This window comes from Watersipora subatra, chromosome 1 (genome assembly GCF_963576615.1).
Source record: "Watersipora subatra chromosome 1, tzWatSuba1.1, whole genome shotgun sequence".
NCBI lineage: Eukaryota > Metazoa > Bryozoa > Gymnolaemata > Cheilostomatida > Watersiporidae > Watersipora > Watersipora subatra.
The window spans coordinates 25,517,144-25,537,093 of NC_088708.1; the positions used below are offsets into that span (position 1 = coordinate 25,517,144).

Here is a 19,950-nt window from a genome sequence, read left to right on the forward strand (position 1 = left end):
AGATATCAGATTATAAGTTTAACTTTAAGCATTGGAACGAATATTAGTTGCTTTGTGCTTTCCAAAGTAGTGTAGTCTGCAGCAATAATGAATAGCATTGCATCACCTATTCCAGTAATGTCTTGTTTTAAGGATCAACATAAAAAATTATTTACTCTCGCACATGGTTTGGTGCTTTTAGCTTATCATGAGGGATTTTATCTGTTACAAATGAAAAATACATCCCTAGTGTTACTTGCACTCTGATAAAAAGTACTACAAAAGTCAGAGGGTTGATCTACTAATGCATACTTATAGCTAAGCCACCGTTCATCAAAGAGCTGAGTTGACTATTAACAACTATATTAGGCTTCAAGTTGCTTGGCTGTAGCGAGATGTCAATATGCAAACAACTGTGCAAACACACAGTTACTTGAAGCATTCATAGCAAAAAAAAGTTTGCTTTGGTTTTAGCCTTAGCTGATATTGGGACTAGCAGTAAGGAGCTAATTCATTGTGGGCTAGTGATCATCACATGAATAAGACGAAAATATTTTCCAAAGTTATCATCGGGTCAATTTTTTCGTGGCATCATTTTTATTTAAGTAATAGGCTATATCATGGCTATTAGGAATATTTTTTGGTTTTAGTTGAAGATAATTTTGTTAATATTTAGAATACACAAATTCTAAAGCTCTTAAATGCATGTATGTACATGCGGAAGTTGTGGTTGTATATATATGAGATGTTGTCATAGGATATTTTATTACAACATGCAGAGCTCAACAACTTACAAAAAATCTTCAGTCTATGTAATTGACTTGGCAACCTCAAGCTAATAATACATTATATTCTTTAATGCGGTTTTCTATAACTTTTCAGTATTATGCCGTTTCCTTTAAAATATAAAATAGATAGCCCTGTTGTTATATGGCTATGCCTGGTTCATTATATACTCATCGATATACTCTCAAATCTGATATTAATACTTAATTAAAATCTCTGCTACTCAAATTCTGATCACTAATTACCCATTCTAGCTCAATGCATAGTAAATCTTCATTGCCATTTTCCTATCTATACGTTACATCTGTTGAAGCTTGACAACACTTTTGTGACTAATCTATGGCTCTCAGTCAGTTTCTACTCTTGTCGCTTTCAGATTTTTGGCTCCAGTTTAAAATAAAAACATGTTGATGAAAAAAGCTTGACGCTAATTTGTTCAAAGCAATCAGTCGGAGATTTGTAATTGTAGTAGGACATAGGAAAGAACTGCCTAATGGCTAGCAGTTTGAATACGAAAGCTGATCTTGTGGATGATGCAGAGGATGAGGAGGTAAAGACCATTTATGTTATATCATCTCACATTAATTTTGCATGGACTATTCATAATTCAAATTTTACAGAGAATCTGCTTTTTGCATCTACTATGTCTTAGAGCTATCTAGAAAGTTCTTTATATGAAGAAAATGTCGGTATCAGTTTCAGATCTTTTGTCTTCAACCGAATTACATACAAAAGGTTGTTACTTCTCTTAAAGTCTCTTATTATTTAATACTTATGCTGGTCATTTGTAGATATTTGAGGATGCAGAGGACACAGTGAGGTTAGTTGTTTATCTACTAGTAGCGGTTGATTTTAATCCGTTGTCTTACACCTTAATGAAGTCTGCTATTATATAAATATTCAAAGTCAAATGTAGAGTGTTGGAAATCAAATATTTTTAAAACTGTCACTAAATTGTATGTATCTTGGTGCATGTATGGCAAGTTAGTCCAAGGAGGTATAGCCGTATTATCTAGCATATTTTCACTCATTTACCTACATATACTTAGTCAGCATGTAGTCAGTACCCTACTGACAGTGTTATACAGTATCCTTATACTCACTTACCTAATCAACGTGGAGTACTCTACTGACAGTGTTATACAGTATCCTTATACTCACTTACCTAATCAACATGGAGTACTCTACTGACAGTGTTGTACAGTATCCTTATACTCACTTACCTAATCAACATGAAGTACTCTACTGATAGTGTGGTACAGGTGTGCTTGGAGAATGGAGCTCTGACTATGAACTAGTATTGTGTGTGACTTCCATTTGATATGTACCATTCTGGTACCTATTGCTATCTAGAACTTAACAAATGCAATATTTCCCATAAAATTTGTGGTCAAACTTTCTCTAAATGACTTTAATTGTTTTATTTATTTCTTTGAGCATTATGAACTATGTCTCCCTTTTTCATCAGAGTGATTGTATATGTCATAGCAGTTACTTAATCGGCCCTAATACATTATATCATTATCATAATGTGTTCTCTTCCTCCTTCAGTCAGCAGCAAGTAGTGAGCACGCAACTAGTAGAGTCAGTTTGTCTGATACATAAACTAGTGATATATTCTAACACTTGATGATGAGCAATTGCAAGATAAGTAGAATTGATTTCGCACACTTATTACAATCCTGCATTCTATGTCTCACACGCGAAAATTAACACAATTGTTTTCTTTCAATATTGATTTAGCTCTTGATTGTTTTATTACATGCATGATCTGATGGAGTCGTGTCTTGCCATTACGTGTGAATTTATCTCTCAGCTTCATTATAAATGATTCTATTTGAGCTTCTATAGCAGGTCTGAACAGGTTGGATGCTGTTATGTCCTTTGCTTTTTTCATCTTAATGCTCTTCGTTATAATTGATGCCATTATTACCGTAAAACCTCTAGTTGAACGCCATGACGCTCTATTTTTCAACCCTTCTACAATGGCGGTCAAATAGAGGTCGCATTCAAATAAAGGCTGGCGTTGTGTTTTTCAAATAGTTTGTCAGAACTTTGGGAAGATAAATTTAGATCAAACTTTGGGAAGACTGAAGCGAATGTCGCCTATAGTTTGCACTTTCCTTCAGGCAGAGCAACATTAACCTTTTTGGATGCAATAAATTTCTAACTTACCTCCAATTTTCCATAGATCTCTAAATAAATATGAATGAGGAAGCTGATACATGTCTCTACCAGTTGACATTTATTGCTTGCAATTAATCTGTGATGATCTTATAACTTGTGCCCTGCTGTTCAATCTGTTGGAGCTTTCAATTTTTTTATTGCGTTCTAAATTTGAAGGCATATTTTTATTTTATAACTACATTTAACGATGTTGCATAAAAGCTCATTGCATTCATTAGTATGTTTGCTACAGTTTGCAGTCAACACTGGCTTTTTGTGTAATAGAGGAGGAGTTATGAGTGTTGATACATTGTTTGTAAGCCGAGTTAAGATAACTATAAGGATGCTATCTAATAATATGCTATAAATCTGCAAATTTATAAGTTGTATAATAATAATAATCTATCAAATGCTACAAATATACGTTATTCAAGACCAAGTGACACAAACGAACGATACTTATAATGCATTCAGAAATAACATTTAACATTTTTGAAACAAAATTTTTTGCATCATTTGCTTGGCCAGTTGCGTTCTGATTGTTGCTTTTGTTTGGAACGAACATTTTCTTCTGGCTGCCCAATACCTTTCACAATGTTTTCTGACCTCAACTTTATTTCTGCACTGCTGAACTAGTCGACCTTAGCGTCCAAACAATTTTTTAGCAGAACCAAACTTTTATGCGTTGCATTTTGCACAAACGGGGCGCGTAAGTTTGGCTCGCTAAGCAGAACATTTACCCATAAAATCGCTGTTCATATACCATCGTAAATGTAAATTGTTTTCCATATACGTCAAAGTATCAAGACCGCCTTAATTAAACAAGGAGCTACTATTAGCTTGATACAGTGACTAATTATTTTTATAGTGCTGCATTCAAAGTTTTAACTAAAAAAACCGAAAAGCTTTAAAAAAATAAAATTGCTTTTAAAATAGTAATATTAATAAATAATAAAGAGTACATATTTAGCTGGTAATCTGCAATCGGAAGAAAGATACATGTAGATAAGATAATTAAGAATGATAAGAAGGGCTTGGCTTAGTGGTTAGGGGCGCAAGTTTGTAGTCTCGCGTATTTTTCATTTCTAGGTTTTAATTGTTATAACTGGACACAGGGATGACAGACCAACAAAAGACACACAAACATTGAGATTTATAGATGTAAGATGTATACTATAGGAATATGTGTTGTTTACTCACTGTTATAGATTTTACATTTAATCTAATAATTTCATGCAATGAACATATTGTTGGGAGAGTCACCCTGGTGGCTACAATCAATACCCGATTGTACTAGTAGGCATCGCTGCAGAAAATAACCTTTGCAAGCTTGTGATGTCTTATCGTAGCACATACGTATGCACAATAAATCAAACCATTCAGCCTCATGAAAAGCATACATCTTTTCAAACAGACTGGAGCAGAAAACCTCAAGTTACCCGTGAAACTCCTCCAAGAGCCTTTGAAGACTATTCAATAATATGTTAGACAGAATTACTCTTCTACTTGTGCTGCAGTTTTGGAAAGAATAATTATACAAACTTTTGGCAGTTAGCATTACTAGTATTTTCTCTATAACCGCAGTAATAGTAGCTTTGAAACTGGCTAGATTCAGCAATATTCCTCAAACTAAAATGTTTTGGAATTGTTTGTTGTCTCTACGTTGACTTATGCAAACCTAGGGATAGGGTTTTTATTAGACATTCCATATTTTAGAAAAGGGTAAAAAGCATTCATGATCTTCCGAGACATATTTTTCACCGAGTTTCTAAATATGCTGAATGTGGACATCAGTTTTTTAAAAGACTGCCGTGCATGCACTTGAGCTGCGTGCAACTTTTATAAAATAATATTAACATTTTTGTGTAATTATACAAACAAATTTTACACATTTAGTAATTTGCTAGTTTGGAAGTTGATAGAGCATTCATGAACTTCTCAGGCATATGTTCATCTCATAGTCAACAGAATGTTTTCAGCGCTGCATATATGTTGCAGAGGTGGAACAAAATGGTTTCCTTTTTGACAATGGACATCCCTGTAAATCTGATTGGCTTAAAATTTTGATAATAAACAATGGAGTGTAATAACGGTACACTTTCTGTTGCTGTATTTGAGAGACTAGTACTCCACAGTAAGTCAGTGCTGTACTTGAGAGACTAGTACTCCATAGTAAGTCAGTGCTCTACTTGAGAGACTAGTACTTTGCAGTAAGTCAGTGTTGTACTTGAGAGACTAGTACTCCATAGTAAGTCAGTGCTGTACTTGAGAGACTAATACTTTGCAGTAAGTCAGTGTTGTACTTGAGAGACTAGTACTCCAAAGTATATCAGAAGTTCGTAAAGTATTTCATGAGTCACAAGTCAATTGCATTTCCTCATTAATCTCTTGTATTTAATATACATTCTGTAGCAAATTACTATCTGCTTTCATACAATTTTCGCAAATGCCTTTTTAACGAAGGGAATCCACATGCCAACATGTCACACGCGGAGTATTGATTCTATAACAAGCTCACACTGATTCTCAGCATTTGATTCTAGACCTTCACTGCCAAGTTCCAATAATTCCCATCAGTAATCTGTGCAAGTTATATTGTTCTATCAAAATTTAATTTATTCTGAAGCTATTTATTGCTTTTGTCTATTTTATAGTGTTATATAGCGCTTTTATCTATTCCGTGCTTCTATCTATTGATTTACGTGTTAGCTGCCATTATGCTGCTAATACCAATAGGTAGTTCTGCTGCTTGAAAGGGCGTCTGGTTCACAATCCGTAGAGGTATGCGTATACCAGTATATACCTCGTATAGAGATATTTAGGTTTGTCCAAAGACTAACATCATTTGACTTTGGAACAAACTGCTTGGTGGCTTTATATATAGCAGTATTTCTGTGCCAATCTGTGAGTTATAATCGAATAAGCCTTGCTTTCATCTACCGTGTGCTGGTACTGGACACCTACTCTAGTATTAGGAAGAAATTGATTGCTTACATGGTATCTAATTTAGTAATGATTGTCATGCTCTGCCTTCACACGTAACCCTTTGATTAGGCTACTATTGGTAAGTACACGTGCATTCTCTCTAGGAATACTCTTTTGAGGTGTTTCATTCTACTGAGGATTACAGTACTCCCAGTCGGTCTAGCTTCTGTTTTCTAATGCTGACTATGACAGCATTCGTCGGTTTGTAGTCATTAGGTTTATGAGCTGAGACTGTAGCCAAGAGCACACTGAGCATTTATGGATGCTGTCAGTACTCCTCTGATGTCCTCGAGTTATGGGTAAGTATGGTGTGGCTGGTTTCCTAAAGGTGCGCTGTGTAAGCCGCTGTAAGCACATTTAGTGGTGTCTTACAGGACAGAAGGGATGGATCTGTCTATGTCTATCTGTGACGCCCAGACTGCCCTCAACCTCTTCCTCAATAACAAGTTTGAAGAAGCTATTAGAAGGATGGCACCATGGTAGGTGATACTCTAGCTTGCCTTCTACCCTTTTAGATGAGTTCTATTTCAGCAGTGCAACCTGTTCTCGCCTTGCATAGTTGAGGTAGAATTGTTACACCGAAGCACTCTAGCCATTTGTTGCAGTTCTTTTAGCAATCATTATTGGTTGTGTGGAATCTGAAGCGGTACTTGTCATGTAGAAGGGCTTACTGTTTTAGGTCGGAAAGTAGTATGTATCATTCTCTGGCACACACCACACTGCTCTATATGCAGGCGATGCTCAGCTTTGAGAAGGTATGTTGTTGCAGTACTATAATATGATATGTGACCAATGATGATATCAGCCTTTAAAGGTGGACTTGCAACAAACTTCACATTACAGTTATTTGGTATCAAAAGATTCACCATGTCTTACTCTGCTGTGTCGTAGGTGCAAAATATGTAGAAATGTGATTACAAGCTCTAAAAAGCTAAAAAAAAGAACAGTAAATCTCCGCCATCACGAAAACGCCGTAGATTAGATACCAAATAAATGTAATGTGAATTTTGTTGGAAGTAAACCTTTACGGATTTAGAATAACTGTTGGGTCGTACTGCTGTCGCAGGGCATTTGCTGCTGTCGCAGGGCATTTTCAGTGGTAAAATACTGAAGTTCAACCTATGAAAATTATCATAATTATTATAAAATTGTTTTTCATTAATCAATCTTGAATTTCATGCAATATTCCAAGGCTTTTCATAGCATCAGTGTTACCCTTTGCACAAATAATAACACGCCGCCGTATTTTAGTGCTATTTAGGGAGTTTATTTATAACTGCAGGTTTCTCCCATTTTTGTGGTGCGAGAGGACATACAATTGCAAGCAGATTTACTATTAGTGAACAGTGTTTTGGTATTGGCTGCTTTATAAGTACTTTGGTATAAAATATGGAATAATTTACAAATTATTTATTAGTGGTTCCCATGGTGTCTTTCCTTTGTCTTTATAAGGGACGGTCGTACCCCCCCCCCCCTTCTTCAGCAGCAATAAATAAGGGACTATAAATTATTATATTAAAATTAGTAGTTCAGATATCAATTATATCATGTTAGTCATACCTCAATCTTTAGTAATATCTAGCGAATCATTATTCATTTATTCAATTATTGTTTTTATTCTTGTTAATAAATCATTATCTGTCGAAAAACAGATAAGAAATTATTACATATTATTTGCTATTAAAGTTTGTAGTCTCTGCCTAGCAATAGGTTAAGGTGTGTTAATTACTTGGCTAATCATTTGAGGTATTAAAAATGAAACAAACATGGATGTATCTACCTGTCATAATTTTTCATCTGACTACATTGTCACAAGTGTGTGCGTGCGTGGGTTGTGCGTACGTTGTATGCGTGTTGTATACGTGTTGTATACGTGTTGTATACGTGTTGTATACGTGTTGTATGAGTGTGAGTGTCTCATTTTAGCCAGATTTTATGTGGAGTTGATATTTTATTTCTGGCAGACTCTAGTAATGTTTCACATTGACATTGCAGCCTGACATCGATGCAGCTATTGTGTCAACAAAAAAGTCCATCAATCTGGCGAGTTCCCTCCGTAAGAAACACAGCATGATGCAATCACTCAAACAGATCTCTCAAAAGATAGATTACTCACTCTATACTGATGGTAGGCTTTAGACATTCACTCTATGCATATCTAGAGGGGGCTTTAGAATATCGGTCTATACATGTCTTTTATAGGTTTCAAACTCCCCATCTATATTGATAGGTTTAGTGCTTTCAGCATAAATATTTACCTCCAACTAAAGTTATAATACAGTCATACTTCGACATATAAGCTTAATGTGTTCTGGGACTATGTCAATTTACTAGTTTCTCAAGGCATTATTTCTTATATAAAAAACTAAATACAAATTAATCTGTTAGCATACCATGAAAAAAACACATAAAACAGGATATTACATTGGAAAAACGTGTTTTTAACTGTTGTAATTTAGTACCTAACAAAGTAACAAATACTTATTTGTTAAAATCTGCAATAAAATGTAACATTACTATGTACATTACGGTAAGTTTTTACCTTAGGGACAGATGAAGTGGCTAACGGCAATCTGAGAGACTTGACAACAATACATTCGATACACTCAACTTTTTTGACGCTATCTAACGGAAACTTGGAATTTAACTTAAATGAATTTTACACGCTTAAAGTTAAATTTCAATCTTATACTAAACTTACTTTAATTTTGTCGTCTTAATTTTTTTATTGTTTCTGGTTTGGCGCTTTTTGCCTCGCTTTCACTATAACTTGTAGCCAACCTTTTAAAAACTTTTTCAAATTGATTCGAAGAGAACGACCGAGCGATGCTGTCCTCTAAAGCGGCCTCTTGCATACTTGGTCATATATAGTGGCCATCGAGAACCATACTCGTATGTTTGTATCTCAAAGATGAGACTTGCTCAAAATTCTGTTCGTATCTCGATTTTCTTGCATGTCGAGGCACTCATATGTCGAGGTATGACTGTAAATGAAACAAACCTTTACTTCCAGGTTTGATTGTCTAATAATGCTGCTAGTCAGCATAGACATACAGAATTAAATTGTTTTCTGAAAACATATAATCACTTATAACACCCGGTTTTTTAAAATTTTGCTTTCGTTAATTGGTTTCACTGGTTTAGAATAGTACATCAATAAATAAAATTGGACTTTCATAACAATAACAGATTTATATTCAAGCTCACAGATGCCGCTCCTGATGTTTGCATCAATCTGGGTTCATTAAAAAGGCAGCACTGATTGCGGCCATCACACAAGGTAAAACATAGTATTTGGCAAGTCGAATATTTGATTATTTATAGTTGCTATAAACCCTTTTCTATGAGTGTCTTTGATGGTTTTTTAGCTGTTAGGAGGCCCTCACTTAGCTAGTGTATAAAGTATGTTTGTGGCTGTAAGAAAAGTGATTATTAATAGTAATTATCTCCACGCTTTCAGTTGAAGTGCACGCAGAGCTGGTCTTCGCTGAGTGTCTCCTGCTAAGGGCTATGCTCAGCTTTGTGCAGGATGAAAACCTGATGAGTTTCATCAAGGGAGCTCTTAAGATCAAAACTTGTTATCAATCGTACAAGTAAGATTTGCTATCTACTGTTACTCTAGGGTAGATATTACCTGTATTATGATATGTGTGTATTACCTATGGATATAACCATGCGGGTTATCTGTGTATGTTACGCATAGGCATTGTGTATATTACTCATAGGCATTACTTGCGTATATTACTCATAGGCATTACTTGTGTATATCACTCATAGGCATTACTTGTGTATATTACTCATAGGCATTACTTGTGTATATTACTCATATGCATTACTTGTGTATGTTACTCATATGGATTACTTGTGTATATTACTCATATGTATTACTTGTGTATGTTACTCGTATGTATTACTTGTGTATGTTACTCATATGTATTACTTGTGTATGTTACTCGTATGTATTACTTGTGTATGTTACTCATATGTAAGTACTTCTCTATGTTACTCGAATGTAAGTACTTCTGTATGTTACTGCATTACTTGTGTATGTTACGCATATGCATTACTTGTGTATATTACGCATATGCATTACCTGTGTATGCTAGCTTTTATGTGTTACGAGTGCTTATTACGTTAGTGCCACCAGCATATAACGTAGACGCATTGTCTGTGTGCGTTAAGTATAAGCATTACCTGTGTACTTTACTTGCCTGTACTGTAAACATGTACTAGCAATATGTAATGTATTTACCTGTAATTTAAACACAATACTTACATGGCCTACTTGCCTGTACGATTACATTTACACATTGCCCGTATGCATGTACAATATTCTTACTCCTGTTCATAATATATACCCACAGTTCCTTGAGTGGTATCTCCTACATCAGTTGCTCCAAGATGAGTGTTAAGGCTGGATGTTATTAACTGTAAAACACGGTGTAGTCATTTTATCACTACTACTGTGCTTTCCCATTTCCTGCTAGTAGGGGTATGCTTATCAAGTACAGGAAATGAGTTTGGATTCTAATCACTGACCTCTTCAGAATTATAGATTTGTCGTCTTGCAGTGTGTGGAGTGCACGATGATACGCAGATAACTTAACCGTGTAGGCCTGGTTGGCAGTGCGTAGGTGTACACCTCTTAAGGCATTACAAACCGCTACACGATATCTTCATAAATAATTAATGCTTATAGGCTACAATAATTGGCTGCTGGCTAAATAGTTAAGTTTTTGATGAATACAAAAAGTGATTCTAGTGAATTTGTACGTCATCTTCTAATCTATAGAGTAATTACTGGGTACATTACATATTATTTAAGGATGTGTGTAGGCCTGAACGATTGTTCATTATGTACTTCCCTCAACTATAAGTATTTTTCACGTGTACCCCAGAGAAGTACGTTAAAGAATCTGAGGGCACCATGAAGGTAAATAAGCTGTTTTTATATAGCCAGGGTAGCAGGCTGCTCAGGTCTCATTCTCCTGTAATATTGGTCTTCATCTATGCTCCATACCTGTAGAGAGTGTCATTTATCTATGCTCCATACCTGTAGAGAGTGTCATTCATCTATGCTCCATACCTGTAGAGAGTGTCATTCATCTATGCTCCATACCTGTAGAGAGTGTCATTCACCTATGCTCCATACCTGTAGAGAATGTCAGAAGATGGTAGAGTGTAGGAATAAGAGCAATCTGATTGGCTATGAGCATTTTGTCAGTGGAGTCAGAATGGGAATCGGCACTTTCAATCTCGTAAGTTGAATGCATTATAGAGAATTGATGTCTACAGGTGGGCAACCTGTGTGCATACCTCTGAACAATCACTTTGGAGATTTAGAACCAGTATTTTGAAGTGTTTATGATATTCAGTTTGAGTCATGTTTTGTAGATGATTTCACAATTGCCTAATAGAGTCCTGAAGCTCTTGGAATTTGTTGGCTTTTCTGGTAACCGGGTGAGTTTATAAGCTGACAATAAGATTGAATCAGCTGGCAGCAGGTGTGAGTTTTTGAGCTCATAGCTGGTGTGAGTTTGTGTGCTCGTAGTGGGTGTGAGTTTGTGGGCTTGTAGCTGGTGTGAGTTTGTGTGCTTGTAGCAGGTGTGAGGTTGTGTGCTCATAGCAGGTGTGAGGTTGTGTGCTCGTAGCCGGTGTGAGGTTGTGTGCTCGTAGTAGGTGTGAGTTTGTGGGCTTGTAGCTGGTGTGAGTTTGTGTGCTTGTAGCAGGTGTGAGGTTGTGTGCTCATAGCAGGTGTGAGGTTGTGTGCTCGTAGCCGGTGTGAGGTTGTGTTCTCGAAGCAGGTGTGAGGTTGTGTGCTTGTAGCAGGTGTGAGGTTGCATGCTCGTAGCAAGTGTGAGGTTGTGTGCTCGTAGCAAGTGTGAGGTTGTGCGCTCGTAGCAGGTGTGAGGTTGTGTGCTCTGTTACTTACGATGCAGTCTTATAACCGGAAAAGAGGGCGAGAGCTCTGTATGGAGTGATTTTTGTACACCTATATGACAGTCTTTAAGCATGATAACTAGCCTTTACATGTGATAACCATTAGTTATGACTAGGGCAATAGTGCAGCTCTGCACTACAATATTTCAGTCATGTTTATCCAGAATATGATAATAAGAGATGTTAATAATATTGTATGCGTTTATCCGTAATGCGCAAACACTATTAGTCAACATGCGCGAATAGTACATTTACAAGGAAATGGAATTCATAGTAAAAAGTTTTCTACTTGTTCATAGAATTTTACTCGCAACATAACCCTTTGTAACTAATTCATACATTACGTCATGCATAATGTATAATTCTAGTTTGTCCAAAATAGGTATTTAGCACAGCTATATGTTATGGTCTGAGACTCTTAGACTTTCCCCCCTACCACCGTAACATCCTGGCTATCATAAATCATTGTATGAGAGTCATCTCCTCATGAACTCAATTGTATTCTATTCTTTTTGTAATAGCTGCTTTGCTGAATATTCATTGCGAATTTTATATTTCTGACTATTAATATGCATTGCGACTAAATTATCATTAACTGCCATCGGGTGGGTGAAACATGCAATAAGTTTGTGTTCCAACTCTGATGCTTCATTATTCTCCAGAATAGTTAGCTTAATTCAATGCCGAAAGCAAGCTGTTGCTAACCACAGTAAACCAAATACAAGAACAAAAATTATTTTTATTGCTTTATATTTAGTTTAATGCAAGCAGATATTGCATTGTTTTAGTATTATCTTAATACCTGTCATTTAAGGAAGTTCAAGTAAAATATTTTTTGTAGGGAGTAGGGCTAAGGGAACTCAGACTTGGATCGGACAATCTGAAGTCACTACGAGGGCCCCTCTGCTCTCTAATACTCCTCACTTATAACACACTCATCACCTATATACTTGGTTAGTTTTGTGGATTGTTTAAAATGCACAGAACATTAAAAAAAGGCAACTGGAAAAACATAGAATCACGTCTAAGTATCGAGGTCTGGTTATAGCATATAGTGTTTGCTATCCTACATGGCCAGATGTAGCTCAGGGTCACCTCAACCATGTGCATAAATCATTGTCAGTTCCATGAGAAAACAACTGCGACATTTACACTGAAGAAGTTGTCCAGTGCATCCTAAGCACAAGCTGGTACAGTGTGCTGACAAGGACATGTGGCCAAAGGGAGGGGATAATTAGCCTCAAGTGTAGCAACACAACCTCCTGGACTGCTACTACTATAAATGCACCAGGTTGAAATGTTGTATTACAAGATATCTGTTTCTTTCCTCAGGGACAGGAGAGGGAGACATAGACGCTTGCAGTGTGATAATTAAACCCTGCATAGAGGCCTATCCAGAGGTTAGTTTCTAACAATAATATATTTTTATTTGTTTAAAATTGGTACCCAATATTGAGGAAGCAGCTGTAGCTTATGGTACTTAGAGAGAGAGAGAGACCCGATATTGCCATGTCAATTACTTATCACTGTTGGCCGTGTCTGACATCATCAGGTTAAGAAGCCAGGCTATAAGTATCCTCCTTGTTTCACCCCTTTGACTCCATTCTTGACATGTTGAACATGGAGTATACGAGTAAGACTTCACTTATTACAACTCATCGTCTCAATCTTGTATTGTTGTGGCTGATTATTTCATTGTAGAACTGGAAAAGTAATCAATATGTTGAGAAGTGTGTACACTGCCAATAATCATCTGATATTAGATATTAGCTAAATTCTGTGTCAACCGCTTAAAAATATCCAAGAACAGTTTGTCCGTTGCTGCCAAATGTGTGTTATTTTTTCGTTCATTTTTGTCAGCTTAAAGCGATCATCTCTGCTCAATTCGGAGTTCAGAGATGTAGAGCTATATTTGAATGTTTTCTGATAACACTATGTTGTTGCAATTGAGTGATCAATCTCTTTTATAATAGTAATTAATGCAACCAATTTATCAAATTTTTAACTTTCTAGTATTCGTTAAATTTTAAAGCTTAGCTGGTTATATGTTTCATGAATATTAGAAGTTGTCCCTATTACATTTTAGAAAAAATGGCATATCTGTATGACAGACATTTACCATAAGCGTAGCTTAAAAATGAAAAAAACTAATTTATATTTGATTTTTTTTACATTTGTTGTACACAACACATGAGTGTGTTGTGTACAACAAATGTACACTCATGTGTACATTTGTTGTACACTCATTAGATGTCGCTCATTGGATGTTGTACACTCAGATGTTGCCATTGTCACCATCTGGCAATGGTGACTTTCAGTCACATTGCCCATTCACTCAGTCGACTGCAAATTTGGAGCAACTTCCTGTAGCGTTAAACGTATTGTCATGACTCTACTTCGGGTTGAATTTGGGTGTTAGCATCTTTTGATTGGTTGTAACAAAATATTTGTCTAAAAATTGATCACAAGCAATTTATATTTTAATCAATTGTTTGGCAAGTTTCTTATCAGCTAGTAATTAAGATTTGTTTTAAATGATCGGTGGCTTCATTTTTTTCAAAATTTGTCCTAAGTATTGGTAAGTTTACCTGCAAGTATATATAAAATACATAAGCCAGTAGGAAAACGTTATGGTTAATACAGGGTGAGGATCTGGTTGGGATCATCTCTCTACATGACTTATAAATCAGTATTTATTTATTTTGGTAATTCCATCTAGTTGCTTTGCAGAGTGCGCTGTTTCTATTCTTCAATGGGAGAATAGAGCAGATCAAGGGGAACATAGACGTGGGAATCAGCCGCTTTCTTGACTCGGTCGACAGTCAGGCGGAGTGGAAACAATTCCATCATATATGTTACTGGGAGCTCATGTGGTGCTACGCCTATCAGTGTGACTGGCTTCTGGCTATGAAGTACGCCGAGAGGCTGGCCGAGGAGAACAAATGGAGCAAGGCAACCTACACTTACTTGAAGGCATCTTTTCTTGCTCTGTGTGACGGCGAAGAAAGCACAAGAAAGACTGTAGATGATTTGTACAGGTATGAGAAATCTGCCTCAGAGTGATCAGGATCTTCGGTGTTGTTTATTATTGTGCAGTGTGTGATAGTCGACATCTACTCATTTGCCTAAAATGCTTCCGAGTTTTCACACGTTTTCACAGTTTGACACTAGAAACCTTATTGTAAAATCACGCACAATTGTTTTTGCATTATTTTCGGTTTCATTTACCAATTTTTCTTAGTTTTCTGCAGTTGACAGCATAGTAATTTTGATAATAATAATGATAATTTTTAATTATAGCAAGTTAATAAGATTTGATTAAAATTTAAAAAATAGAAATATGAAGATAAAGAATGAATAGTAGTTACCAGACAAGGTCATACCTAGGTGTTGGCCTTTGTGAGTATGTGTGTTGCAGTATACCAAGAGGAAGCTGTTGGTTTTAATGGGTATGTGCTAGTCCATGGCTTTCTTAAATGTACAAATAAGCCAAACTATTACACTGGAATAGACATTCTTATAAATTATTAAGGCATTATTCTTATAAATACAAGCTGACAAGATGAATGTTTGGACTTTGACCGTTGCTAAATGTTGTTGACAGTTTAGCGCATGGTGGAATTCTGGGTATTATGAACAGCTTTGCACACAGTTCAAGCAGACTAGGTACTAGGATGAGTATTCTTTGCCACAAAAGAAAGCTTGTCTTTTATGAACTCGAATGTTCAGTAGGGAGTTGTCTCTCCTACTCAACGTGTTAATTATCGGGTCGTGAGAACATGCTGCGCACTCAGTGTGATTTACATACAAAGGTTGGCATCTCTCCAGTCTCAAGATTTGATATCAATGTTATGGCATATTCCTTATTTATATTCTATTTTGTATTTTTTTCTTTTAGTTTTTCTTGCTAGCGTTTACTTTGCAGATATATTTAGTTAGCACTGCTGTAATTTTATAACAGCAATTTCAAAGCATTCCTACACCAGCACTAGCTCATTTATATAATTGACCCGGTGTTTTGCCTGATGAGCTAAAGGATTTAGCATTTCGATAATTCTTCAAGTTAATTGCTATCAGCAAGTAACTTTAAGCATTTGCTATTGGCAAATTAAATGCTATCATTAACATTGATTATGCGACAGTAATTACCATTAAGCTAACTCTTGGTTTCTAAATAACGAATTTGATCTTAATAAATTAACAAAGAGACTCGCCACTATTAGAGCTGTGTATTGATTGGCTTTCACAAAGGATCCTGTTATCCTGATTGGTCGTTACAATGTTCTGGCTGATTCTTAGTGATGTTCTGTAGTATTTATGTTAAACTAGCAGTAAGCCCGGCAATGCCCTGGATTTCCTTCATGCCCGATCAGATAACTCGTAGGTGGGTGTGTAAGAGGCTGATTCTTAGGAACCGGATGAAGTTTTGAAATTAAATATTTTAGCAACCTGGCAGAAGGCGCAGAAGATATGCGTATGACGTTTGGGTGAAACCGGGCAAAAGTATAAAAATGAATAGCGTTTACACAAACTAGCAGACACAATGACAAAGTGGCATTTAATATACACGTAGATGGTATAATATACACGTAGATGGTTTAATATACATGTAGATGGTATAATATACATGTAGATGGTTTAATATACACGTAGATGGTTTTTATAACATTTTGAAATGCTTTCTCAAAGGAATGCTCAGAACTGCTATAGTGTAAACGTATGCACTCAAAAATCAAAATATACCGCATTTATCGTTTAGCTTTTTATATACTAATATCTGCCATAACTAGAAGTTAATTCACACTTAGAAGCTAACTAAATGTGTGCTATAATAGTCTTGTTGCGATTTGCAGTCAGGTGCCAAATCTCATACAGCGGTTCGCTGGCAAATCTCTACCGATAGAAAAGTTTGCCTTGAAGAAGGTCAAGCTATACAAGGCTCAAAACAATCAGCTCAATCTGGCAGCTCTGGTAGGAAGTTGTTTTACCTTAGCAACTTGTACAAGCATTTTGATTGGAGATTTGATCTAGAAATACTTGTATTGTCTCCTTTATAAATCGCTGTAGTATGTATGTTGTCTTGGCCATTATGGTACAAGTATGTGGTTATAATTTATAGAAGTATGTGTATTTGGGTGAAAGTAAAAGTACTCAATGAATAAGCATGTTGCTCATGGTTTTCATGGAAATACCTAATTACATGTTTCCAGCCTTGGCTTTCAAATTTCTTAGCACAGTACAGTGGCAGCCATATTTATATATAGCACACCTTGGTGAGTGTTAGTTACAAATGAAAGAGTGAATGACTGATTACAGAAAGTGTAATATTCACTAACTTCGAGCGTTGACAATGTTACAAACCACTTGCTAATAGTGGTCAACTGCTGGCTAATAGCTGGTACTGACTCCCCTCTAGAACATTGATATTAATATGTATAATTATTGTAATGGTCTCCTATGGGATGTATATACCTCCTTATTTTAAAATATTCATCTAGTATATTTATTCTACACGCCCATTTTTCACAACTACTCACTGATTGCCGTGAAGACTGAATGGTTTCATATTTTTTGATTTATTTGCTAGTCATAAATGAAACCCAATCACAAGCAACATAACTCAAGGTTCTCGCACAATCAGTGTTCATGATTTCATTGAACTCATCTCTAAAAATAAGTAAATTGTCATCTTAACTCTTTTAGTTAAACACTGATTGTTTTTATTTTCACATGTTGTTGTACTGATTTTCAGGAGATGATATATGTTTGGAATGGATTCGCAATCATTGGCAGAGATACAAAGCTACTCGACCCTATCAGTCAGCTAATAGAAAACACGATAAACGAACTTCTTCAACGTAAAGGTATGTTTGTCTGGATGTGTTGATGGAGTTGTTTTCTATTTTTAGTAAGAGTTGCCCATCAACAGCTGTTTGTTACAAACAGTGAGTCAATGTGCATGACATTGCGTTCTCAGCAGAACACATTTGCAAGGATATCACGGTTTGCAGAAAGTCTACAAAACGTAATCTCAGTATTTTAATCACAGAAATGCGTAGACAACTCCAAACAATATTAGCTGACCGTAAGAGGGAAGCAAACTTGCTTTAAAATTGTTTTATTGCATTTTGATATATGATATAAAGCAAGCCAATTTGCTTCTTCGTTATCACATACAGTTGACCCTAAACTTATCACCTAAACATGTTTGAAGAAATACAATTCTTGGAATTTCTAAAAGTATTACAGCTTTGCAGTTCAAGGTTAAGGGGCTGGTGGAAATTAAAAGTAAAACAAAAACTTGCGAAAAATATGGAAGGTAAGTTCGTTAAAACTGGTCTAAGTTGGATTAAGTTACACTGTGCATTTCTATAGCTACATTCACATATAATGCTTCCCCGAGACTACAGGTCCGTTCATGTGTATAAAGTAACAACACAAATCACCTTTGGTAATTGTTTTAATTTCCTTGCTACTTTCTGATTTAGCTTTTTATTTAGTGTTTTACATAGTCACGTTTAATTGCTTGAAGTATTCATCATTCTTGTAGGTTTTTGAGCTGTGGAACGTATTAAATGAAATGTAGTGTATCTTATAGGAAATTTTGGTCTCACGTATGATTTTAGCATGCGAAGTAATTCTTGGAATAAATTAATTCTGCGTGTTTAAGTTTGACTGTAAAAGATTAAAATTGGGTATTGGCTACATTTCACCAGATTTACTTTCTATCTGTGTAAAACGATTTTTGTCTAATTTAGTAAAAAAAATTCCTATTGTCAAACATTAACGCTAGTGCAAGAGTTGTTGTAGGTCCACGGTTTTGACGCCTATTCAAAGGTTCTCATGCAAGCTAGCTAAGAAATGACACTGATAAATAAGCTTTTTGTATACGCTAGATAGAATATCTTCATTTGTAAATGCTTGTTTTCATGTATGTAATGATACCTAGCTGTCCCCAACCTTACCGACCAGGTCTATAGCTAACAAGGCTATGGAGATTACAGTCTCTTCTAAACCGTCGTCTATCTTGTGGAACGAAATATTAAACAGGGAATTGTCTTCTTTTTCACCTTGTAAAAGCCTGACCAAAAACTGTCAATAACTCTCGGGATTGTTCAACTATATTTAACAATGCTTGTCCAAACTGCCTGTCCAAACTAAAATTGTAAAGATTGTTTAGGCGACAAGTTTCCCTAGTATTTCAGTCTGAGTCTGAACAGTCACTCTTTGGTGATCAACACTTATCATTCGGAAGCAATACTCACTAACAATTCTGTAACAGTAATGGCTGTGAAAGACACTTTACTTATAATATTCACCAGCTGAATATTTTATTGCAATATTGATGATTCTGTCTTTGTAGACAAACTGCAATACTATTATGACAATTACTCACTAGCATTGCTTCTCAAGGGCGTATGTTTAGGGATACGAGGTCAGCGCTTTCAAGCAGACATGTGCTTTCAAGAGATCATTGCTCAGTAAGTATTGTATGTCATTGTTGGTCATCTACCAGTAAAGGTAATAATAGCAATGATGTGTTGATAGCCAAATTATTAGTTTTTCGATTGATTGTGAAAAAATTTGTTTTAGTTTGAGCTACGAAATGAAGATCACTGCTTTGTTTCATCTCCTTTTGCAGCCAAAAAGAACTGAAGTTTGACACTTATCTTGTGCCCTGGGCTGTGGTAGAACGAGCTCTATTGCATATTGACATGAATGAGCTGAAGGATGCAGAGAACCTGCTCGAGTCTGCCAAGTAGGTATTTCCTACAGCCTCCTAGCAGGGCTACGGTTGTTAGTACATATTCCATAACTCAGGGCTACTATTATAACCAGGGTTAAATATTTACTACTCTACTAACATGTTTTTAGCCCTACCATTTTTAAGTAATACACGACTATATCCGTTACAGGAACAATTTCAAAGGATATGCTTTGGAATCACGGCTACATTTTAAGATACACGCTGCCGACAAGCAGATTCAAGCAAAGAAAGCGAAGTTAGCTGGTGCAAAAGCTGAAGGTGGATGTAATGGTGGGTCTGCTTAGACACATCTGTTGCCCCAGCCTTGACATCGGAACAATGTATGA

The 19,950-nt window shown here is 35.9% G+C and overlaps 1 protein-coding gene across 1 annotated transcript; it reads left to right on the forward strand.

The window, feature by feature from the left end:
* Positions 1–1,180: 1,180 nt before the first annotated feature.
* LOC137386066 (tetratricopeptide repeat protein 39B-like) lies at positions 1,181–19,908 on the forward strand. Its single transcript, XM_068072737.1, has 16 exons — positions 1,181–1,315; positions 1,557–1,585; positions 6,291–6,395; positions 6,596–6,671; positions 7,912–8,044; positions 9,377–9,509; positions 11,075–11,174; positions 11,311–11,376; positions 12,698–12,809; positions 13,189–13,256; positions 14,587–14,894; positions 16,710–16,827; positions 17,609–17,720; positions 19,220–19,337; positions 19,499–19,615; positions 19,773–19,908. The coding sequence occupies exons 1-16, from the start codon at positions 1,259–1,261 to the stop codon at positions 19,906–19,908; spliced, it is 1,788 nt and encodes a 595-aa protein (XP_067928838.1). The 5' UTR covers positions 1,181–1,258.
* Positions 19,909–19,950: the final 42 nt, after the last annotated feature.